At 49.2% G+C, this 9,629-nt stretch overlaps 1 protein-coding gene across 1 annotated transcript; it reads right to left on the bottom strand.

Annotated features, from left to right (window-relative positions):
- Positions 1-1,395: 1,395 nt before the first annotated feature.
- STBD1 (starch binding domain 1) lies at positions 1,396-4,955 on the bottom strand. Its single transcript, XM_007125048.3, has 2 exons — positions 4,685-4,955; positions 1,396-2,258 (listed from the first exon to the last, which is right to left on the bottom strand). The coding sequence occupies exons 1-2, from the start codon at positions 4,890-4,892 to the stop codon at positions 1,396-1,398; spliced, it is 1,071 nt and encodes a 356-aa protein (XP_007125110.1). The 5' UTR covers positions 4,893-4,955.
- Between the last annotated feature and the right edge of the window lie 4,674 nt (positions 4,956-9,629).

Here is a 9,629-nt window from a genome sequence, read left to right as displayed (position 1 = left end):
GTGCTATGAGCCAAAAACAGTTCTTAAAGCACTTTCTAACACTATTTTCAGTTGGGTTTAGGCTCTTTTCAGCAAAGACCATCTATAACCAGGATTAAACGTTGTTTTGCCAATAGATGTTACACTTATTAAAAGTTATTTTAATATAGAATTAATTTTCAAGTACAGGCATGTATAATATCCCTCCAAACAAAGGTAAAGTTTTAAAAGAAATATTCTAAAACTTTTTCTCTAAAGGGAGAAGAACAGACTCTGTGCCTCTTGATGTTTGCTTTTTTTCTGTGTCATTAGTGGAGAAAATATTAGTATTTTATTTTACATCTAAGCTATTATGGTACTAAGATTTATACAGATAATTCAGACATTTAATAAAGATGTTAAAACTCAGGTTTTATTATTTTTTTCAGTTATAATGGCAAAGTTTAAATGTTTATTTCTTCCCAGAGCAAAGATGTACTTCCGTATCACTCTCCTGTTATAATGTTGTTAGCTACTGGCATGAAGGGAGAGGGAAGAGGGTGAAATGATTGCTATGAGGCAGTCCATCTGTCAGCCCAGAGCTGCTGTGAGAGGAGGGCCCGTGGGGAGAGACGGTCCTGCAGGAGACCCGTGACGAAATGACGGGCGTGTCCCCACCCTGCAGTCCGCGGGGCCTGTAGCTCCCAGCTCTCTAAGAGGTGTCATTCAGGCCACCTTGCTCAGACTATACCCTATCCCCCTTCCTGTTCTTTCCTCTTGGGCTGTTCCTGCTAACAGGCTCTGATTAGGCCCCTTGTTTGTACACCAGCCGTTGATCATTAAGACAAAAACATACTTGCTACCCTCAAACCATACATGGCAAGTAAAATCAAGCAAACAACATTGGGAAGTCTTAATGCATTACCTTATATCCTGGCTAATCACACCTAGTGACCAGATATTTTCTAATCACAGTTCCATACGATGTTAACGATTTTTAAATATAAAGTGTGTATGATTAAAGAGAGCATTTCTCCAGCTATACCAGTACAAAATCTCCTTTTGAATAAGGCGTGTTTTACTCCCCTGGTTCAAGAATCACCCAAAGGCTCAAGCCTGAACCCTCTGCAGCTGGTTAGTTTCTGTGCTCCATGACCAGTGTACATCTGAAGTTTAGCCAAGCCCTCCTCAAGACCACCAAGCCCTAAGGTAATGATGGATCAGCAAAAATCCATCCATCAGTGCCCCAGGAAAAAAAAGTCCATGCTCAATGGAAGCATTATCTACACATTAGACAAAAGCCACTAGCAAATCCAAAACAACTCTGATGGCTAGACTGGAAGTTTCACTTCCTTTGTTTTAAATTACTCAGGGTGCTCCACAACCTTAGCCTCTTCCATGTTCTGCAATAGCCTCTTCGATACTTTGCAGACTGAATCAGTGAATCCCCCACCACTTGTGAACCACTTTATCCTCATGGCCAGTCTCTAAGAATCTATTGCTGCATTCTTCCCAACGGGTAACTTCCCCGTTCTCTACTACCACAAACTTCCATTCCACCACTGTGTCTGCTGGCAGGGGCACAGAGTGAGACCAGAGCCCGTCCTCGCTACACTGGAGTGGGATGTAAGTGTTCCATCTCCCAAGACTCTCATGGTCTCCAGTTACTGCAAGGCATTGCACACCAGCGCGTGTGATATAATGGACCTGGAAGCTGACACTAACCTGAGGAGACTCTGGAGACACTGTTCCTACCCTTTTTGGTTTCACATCCACTTCCTGACCTCTTGCTTCCACAAGAGTTCTTCTGTCATAGTCCTCTCCCTGCTTAGAGCTTAACACTGGAGATTCAAGACTGCCACCCAAACCAACATCGCCCCAAGGTGAGCGCCGGGTCACCATCTCCCAGTCCACGTGGTCAGCCCGGGCCCGACTGTCCAACTGTGCAAGGCTCGCTGCTTCTTCCGCTCTGTCCAGGAGCAGGTTGCTAGAAGGCAACTTCTCTGCCAGATGTGGAGCTGCTTGAGCAGCTTTCTCTTGGCCTTTTTGGAATCCCCATTCTCCTATAGGAGATCCAAGGCTTTCGTTTCTTGAAACGTCAGGGTAACTTGTAGAGTTACTAGTCTCAGAGGTAGCTAGAGATTGTGTGTCTGGTAATTGCCCAGAAGGAACATGTGCTCTTGAATTGTCATGGTTACTGCCTTCTCCAGAAGGACTCTGCAGTCTCCATGCTGCTTCCTGCAGGTCACCAGGGCCTTTAGTCTTAGAAACCAAACATCCATTGCTTTCTTGAAGATGCTCTAAAAAACAAAAGGAAAAGTGTAATAGTGTTGGGCAGTTCATGTGAGAAAAAAGTTAAGTTAGGCTGAGAAAATAGTTTTAGTTTTTAAAGACTCTGCCACGAATCTATCTGCAGTTCACAAAATTTGTCTCTATTAAAATCAAGTGCTTAATTACCTGGTGTGTTCCCAACTGTGCTCTAAGAATATACAGGCATATCCAGTAATAAAAGGCACATCCCGGAGTGTCAGTGTACCAGCACAAGAGTGTAAACGAGGTGGCAAGCTGTGGAGGCAGAAGTGTAACCCTGACATGGTCCTGGATCTCTGCAGTCCAGGCCGTACTGGCATGCAACCAAGTCAAGTTGCTTGGCTGCTATCATCAAAAAATGTCCAGCGTGTGTGACGAAGAGCTGCACGGTTACCCTGCAAACCAGATGAGTACACTTGTACTCCCAGGAGCTGCGTGCAGGTCAGGGATTAGCTCTCACAGATGCGGGCAGGTCAGCAGCAGCTGTCACTGTGGGAGAATACAAAGGACAGCAGTGCATGGCTGGGCAAGAGTTGGGGAGGAGGGTGGGGAGGAGGGCTGGATTCGCCTTGCACACCCCATGTGCATTAGGAACCTCTTCAACAAAACACAGGCATCTTATATCCCCTCCCATTGCATACTTTAAAAATATATTTTCTTGGGACTTCCCTGGTGGCACCGTGGTTAAGAATCCGCCTGCCAACGCAGGGGACACGGATTCGATCCCTGGTCCGGGAAGATCCCGCATGCCGTGGAGCAACTAAGCCCGTGTGCCGCAACTACTGAGCCGGTGCTCTGCAAGAAGAGAAGCCACCGCAATGAGAAGCCCGCGCACAGCAGTGAAGAGTAGCCCCCACTCGCCGCAACTAGAGACAACCGGCGCGAAGCAACGAAGACCCAACACAGCCAAAAATAAATAAATAAATTACGAATAAACACATAAAAATATATTTTCTTAAGACTACACAATCCAAGCTCCCTAAAGACTCAAGTTTCCTTCTTGGCCACCTCATTGATAGTCCAAATAGCTCCCTACAACAGGGGTCCCCAACCCCCAGGGCGAAACCCGTAGGTAGCGGTCAGTCCTCTGCCTGTTAGGAACCCGCGGCCCAGCAGGAGGTGAGAGGCGGGGAGCAAGCGAAGCTGCCTCTGCCGCCCCCCATCGCTCGCATTACCGCTTGCACCACCCTCCCACTCCGCCCCTTTCCGTGGAAAAACGGTCTTCCACGAAACCTGTCCCTGGTGCCTAAAAGGTCGGGGGGCCGCTGCCCTACAAGATCTTATTCTCCAAAACCATACAATCAGCATATGGGGACTGGGGGGGGGGGCGGTGGCGGTGGGACGAGGGTGGCCTTGTTTAATTTTGTCTCTTTTTAATGGTGGTGTTGGAAGTGAGACGTAAACAAATATTACTCTGAATCCCCAATCTTTCGACCTGAAACATGAGTTAGGCTTTCAGGAAAAGAAGATAAACGAGCTCTCTGCAGGAGAGGCACAGGGGCAGATTTTCAAGTGGCTACACATGAACGCCACTCCACTAAAGTTTACAGATGTCATTTTCACCACTAGGCTGGAGTCCAGGCATGGGCAGCTTGCCAAGGGAGGGCGCTGGAAGGTAGGGTTCTCCGCCAGTGCTCTTCCTTTGCCTAGTACACAGGGTCTAAAATATAGAGATGGAAACCTAGATGTCAATTGTACTCGTCGGAGTACAATTAAGTGTCTCTTCCCTGGGGTTTCAGACAACCGTGCACTGTTCGGGTGAGCGTGGGGGAGGGCCGACAGCTCCGAAATGGGCGGCCATGGAGCAGCCCCAGGGCTTCAGCCGAAGCCTTCAGGGCCAGAGTCCAACCTGAACTTTGCCTCCCCGACAGAAGCGTCCAGATAGCGGGGGCTGCTCGCTGCGCCGGTGTTCCCAAACATGTCTCTTCCATGGGGTGAGGGATGGGAGGACATGAGCCTATGGGATTGGGACCGAGGCAGTGTCCCTGCTCGGACAGAAATTGGAGAGGGTCGTGGGCTCTCCGAACCCTAAGCACCCCTTTCCGAAGGCCCGGAAGGGGCGCCGCCGCTGCAGCCGCCCGCACTGCACCAAGCGCCGCCAAGCGGAGGAGCCCATCCCCGCTGGAGGAGCAGGGGCAGGTCCTCAGGGGCGGGCGCCGAGGGCAGCGACTCAGCGGGGCGTAGGCCTGGGACAAACCGCCTGGGCATCCCCAGGGCCTAGGTGTAGGGCGAGAACCCCACCCGGCGCGTGCGCACCAGCCGGGGAACACGCGAGCCGCGGGGAGGGTCCTGCCCGGGTTAGGAGAAGCTAGCCCTCGGGAAACCTCCAGGTGGATTTCCGCCCCCTGCCCCCTCCCGCGGGTAACTTCAGAGCCTCCCGGCAGATATGCCCTCGAGACACAGGGAGGAAGAATACCTGGTTTGGTGACCAGCTCCCGCCTAGAAGGTCCAGGGCTCAGTCCGCCGCCACCACCCTGATCGTCTCCCGGAGCCGCAGCCTCCCCTGGAGAGGCGTCCTTCCCCTGCTCCGCATCCCCCTCCTTTCCCGTGTCCCGCAGCAGCCAAACGAAAAGCGCTCCGGCCAGACCCCCTCCGACCAGCAGGGCGGACCAGACGGCGCCCATGACCGAGAGGCCGCAGCTGCGGGAGACGACGACGACCGAGACGGGGGCTCGGGTCACGCAGGCAGAGCCACACCTACCCAGCCCGCTGCAGCCTTTTACGGTCCCCGGTGGCGGGCGCTCCCGCGCGGGGCCCAGCCCTCCGCGACCAAAACTCAACTTTCCCAGCCCCGCCCCACTCCCCGCCCCGGGGCTGCAGCCCCAGGTTCCGGCAAGGCGGACACGCGAGCGCCCTCCTTCTCCAACATTTTCCCTCCTCGACCCCGCCAGTCGCCGGGCAGGGTTCCAAGTGCGTCCAGCGCGCGTGAAGAGTCCAAGGGCGCGCGGCTCCCGTGCGCAAAACCGCCGCCTTCTTTTCCTGCTCCGGCTGCAGCTCAGGTCCAGCCCTGCCTGGGACAGCGCCGGCCACCTCGGCGCCTCCTCCCCACAAACACTCAGTAGCAGTGCGGCCCGAGCTTCTGGCTCTTAGACGCGGAAGAGGCCGATGTGCATCTGCGACACGCGAGGTTGCGGCGAGAGCGGAGGCGGGGCGGGAGAGGCAGCCGGGCCGGGTGGGTAGACCCATACAGCCGGCGCGTTGGAAGCTCCATTCCTCCGCCAGTTAGCTGCGCTTAACGTCCCCAAGCCTCCGCCTCCCCGCCTGTAAAAGGAAAGGATTGGACTGAGATCCATCCATCTGTAAATGCCAATCACCTTAACCGCCCCAGTCATTGCTGAGGGTGCGTGGTTGTCGCAAAGTGCGCGCCCTCCTGACTGGACTGGATGTTGTGCAGACGCAAGCTCCTCCGGATGGGTTATTAATAAAAAATTGCAACCGTCTTTGTTAAGTGCTGTCGGTGTGCCAGGGGTTTAATGTATGCATTTAATTTGATCCTCACAAAACAACAACAACCTGGGAACTAAGAATTATACACATTTCTTTCTAAATTCACTCCTCTGCTGATCTGATGGCTTTACACACCAACTTCAAGCTCACGGTTCCCATGTTTGTATCTGCAGGGTGAGCCTTTTCCTTGACCTACACGCTCCCACATCCAACTGCTAAGACCACAGCTGGAATGATTACTAAAACGGCTCCTCTGGTAAAACAAATCGTTCCAACGTGCCCCGGGCTCGAGCCTCGTTTGCAAAGTCAGGTACAGAGAGCAGTGGGAGTCCCTGGTGACTCTGCAGTGTTTGTATGGCGGGAGATCGCTTCGGAAGGCTGAGGGGCGAACGTGGTGAAGGCTGTGAAGAAGGCCGACGCGGAGGGAGCCCTCTCCAGAGAAACCTGGAGGACAAGGAGAGGAATCGAAGTGTCGCTTGAGAAGAGAACAAGGCCCAAGGGAAGCTCTTTCAGACCGAGAGACACGTGGGCACGTTTGTTCAGTTCTTCGGCAGGAGAGAGAGCCAGCCGAGACCTGGAGGAAGATGTGAGGAGGGCGCGAAATCCTGGACGAGGATTCCGCGGGAAGGAGGAAGTCAAGAACACCAGCGGAAGGGGTGGCCTCGGAGGAAAGGAGGGGAGGAAACAGGCGTGGAAACAGAAAAGAAGGCGCAAAAGAAACATTCTGAGATACACAGGGCCCCGTGAGTGAGTTTAGCTCTCAGCTGAGTGAGAGAAAGGAAATCCAGGTGAGCTTCTAAGGAAAAGCAGAGCAGGTAGGAAGGAAATGGCCGCTGGGGGAAGAAGTTGCCTTGGGAAGTCCTGTGGGTCCTTCCTTCACAAGCTGGTTGCATCGCTCCCTTCCTGCCTTTCCCAGAGCCCGCACCTCCGTTCACACCCCCCTCACCTGTCCAGACCTTACCATCCTCCCGCACCTCCCTCCCCTCTGGCTGTGATCCAGTCTGCAACCACTCCTGATTGAATCCTCCTAAAGCACAGTCCGGGGTAGGGCGTCTCCTCTGTCTACCAGACTAAATCCAACCCCATTCTGGCCTTCAAGGTCTCCCTGACACACGCCAACAACCTCTCCAGGCCTTTCTATTATGGTTCACCTGAACTCCAGCCAAATGGGGACTCTCCCGCGGGAGCCTTCTCTCATCGGTTTAGACGTTTTCCCAAAACCCACTTCCTTCCATGAACTTTTCCCCAGCCCCCAATCCCACTCTTAGCCCCCAGCCCTCAAATTGATATGCCATTCTTTTCTTTGAACTCTGATTACATACTGTAACTCTGTTAGAGTAAAATACAAGGTTTTCTCTTATGGTATAATTATTTTTGTCGTTTATCTCATCCCCATATTAGATCATAAACCCCTTGAGGGCCAGAGTTTGTTTATTCTTTGTATTCCCCAGAATACAAAGTTTGTTATGTAATAGGCCTTTTTATTGTCTTTGTTCATTGAATACCTAATACATACTGGCCCTAAGCTAAGTGCTTTATGAGGATTATCTCATGTTAAATCCCTGAGAGGAGTAATCTGCCCAAGGTCATACAGCTGGAATTTGAACCCAGTGTTCTGACCTCCCAGGACTCCTGCTTGAAACTCTAGCTACATTGAATCCTAATGCTTTTAAACCATGTCCAAATTTCAAAGCATACATTTTAGAAGTGAGTGTGCAAACCTGGATGTGTGATACCAGCGTATCCCTCTGGTAGTATTCCAACTTTTACGGTGAATTTCAGCCTTGCTCTTGGTTTGTAATTCCTCTCTCTGCAAGCCGTCACCTCATTAGGGAAATGTACTCACCACCAGCACCTGTCTGTTGCTGTCAAGCCTCTGGTTCCTGCTACTCCACATAATGTTAACCACAAGTCAAACCTTCTGCAAAGCAGTCACATTGGAGCTGCCCAGTTTCATATTTCATAGGGACATTTTCTGAGTGCAACTGTTTGCAAACCTCTGACTCATCTTAGTTCCAGAATAGACTCCAGGCTGAGATCTCTTACGCTGAATGATGAAACCTTTAGAGCAAAGGAAAATCTATGTCAGGAGAACAAGTTCACTATGTAGAGAAGAATAAAGTTAGATTACTACTTTGTACCACGTAAAACGGTGGACTCCGGATAGAATAAAGTCCTGAATGTAAATAGTCAAACTACTACTAATAGAACAAAATCCAAGAGACTCTCATTGTGATATTGCATAATGTAAGAGGCCAAAAAATTTCTTGACTTCATCAAAATAAGGCTCTCTCGTCAGTGAGGCTGCTATAGACAAAGTTAGCAGGTAGATCCAGATGCGGAGCAGATTTTCGGGTTGTTAAAACTGACAAGGCACTAATATGTAGATATAGGATGAACTGATACAAACTGATGCAAAAAAAAAAAAAAAACAAAACCTGACACAAGATCCAGTATAAAATGAACAAGGGATGCTTCTCCCCAGTGCCTGGAACATATAATAGGCACTCAGGGTAATTTTTGGTTGAATAAATGAATGACTAGCAAAAGATGCAAAAATGCTCAAATTCACGGGTAGTTAGATAAATGCAAATTAAAACAAGGATGTTACACCGTTTTACATCCACCAGAAAGGCAAATATTAGAGAGATGCAATGCTGCTGATGGGAGAGTAAACCGGTACAAACAATCTGGAGAACAATCTGGAAGAATTTTGTGAAAGTAAGTATGCGTATACCCCATGACCCAGCAATCCCACTCCTGAACATGTATGGCCAAGAGATTGCACAAGACTGTAAGGGGGCACATAGTGTTATTTGGGATAACCTTAAGTTCAAGGCCACCTGGCTGCCCATTGTGGGCAAATAATAAGTAAAATATGGTGGATGCCGATGAAATGCTATGAAGTGGTTACGACAATGAACTTGATCTACACACACAGCAATGTAATTAAATCTTAAATACATATTGGTGACTAAAAGGTAAGAAACTAATATCTCGCAAGTTGCACAGTCCGGCCCCAAATAAAAAAGAGAGAGAGATTTGTGGGTTTCGCTCTTGAATTATGATGTGGACCGTCAAGATTCACAGGAGACCTGCAAAGTTTTTTGAAGAACTATAGTGCAATAAACACTGCCAGCTTGGACTAAAATGGGGGTTGTCTAGAAAGGGGATAAGTGTATTTTGCTTATGAGAGCAACACAAATAATTTGTGGCCAGAAGACAGACTGCGCTGGTCTTATACTATGGCCACAAATTATTTGATATTCTTCCCTTCGAAGGAAATTTGGAGGAGTTCAGTTCTCCTCTTCTTGAAGGTGGGCTGCACTTAGCCACTTACTTCTAATGAATAGAATATGGCAGAAGTGGTGATGTGTGATTTCCAAGACTAGGTTATAAAAGGCATTGTGCTTCCTCCTTGCCTTCTCTTGGATCACATGCTATAGGGCCGACTTTTTCAACCTCAGCACTATTGATATTTTAGACAGGATTAATCTTTGTTGTGTGGGGCTGCCTGCGCATTATGGGATGTTTAGCAGCATCCCTGGCCTCTACTCACTCAAAATTCCCAGAAATTGAATTGTTGTGTCAAAGGCTATATACATATGTACATATGTACACACACACACACAAAGTTGCTTACTTATTCTGTTGTTTTTTTTTTTTAAGGCTTTGGATAGCCAAATTGCGCTTCAAAAAGTCTGTATCTTTTCCCACTTTCACAAGTTGCATATACGCATCTTTTTCTTAGCATTTTTGCCAATATTAGTTTTGTCTTTAAAAAAATCTTTGCCAATTTGATAGACAAAAATTGATACCTTGTTGTAATTTTTTTTTATTGGTGACCTTGACCATTTAAGAAATGATTTTGGGGCTTCCCTGGTGGCGCAGTGGTTGAGAGTCCGCCTGCCGAT

The sequence above is a fragment of the Physeter macrocephalus genome, chromosome 7 (assembly GCF_002837175.3).
Source record: "Physeter macrocephalus isolate SW-GA chromosome 7, ASM283717v5, whole genome shotgun sequence".
NCBI lineage: Eukaryota > Metazoa > Chordata > Mammalia > Artiodactyla > Physeteridae > Physeter > Physeter macrocephalus.
The sequence above is the reverse complement of the archived record's forward strand: the minus strand, read 5'-3'. Positions and strand labels throughout refer to the sequence as shown.

Bases quoted from the DNA above. Each gene is read 5' to 3' on its own strand.
- STBD1 (XM_007125048.3), bottom strand. From the start codon at position 4,892: ATGGGCGCCGTCTGGTCCGCCCTGCTGGTCGGAGGGGGTCTGGCCGGA. The intron at 2,259-4,684 runs GTATTCTTCCTC...TTTGTTTTTTAG, and splicing joins GGAGCTGGTCACCAAACCAG to AGCATCTTCAAGAAAGCAAT.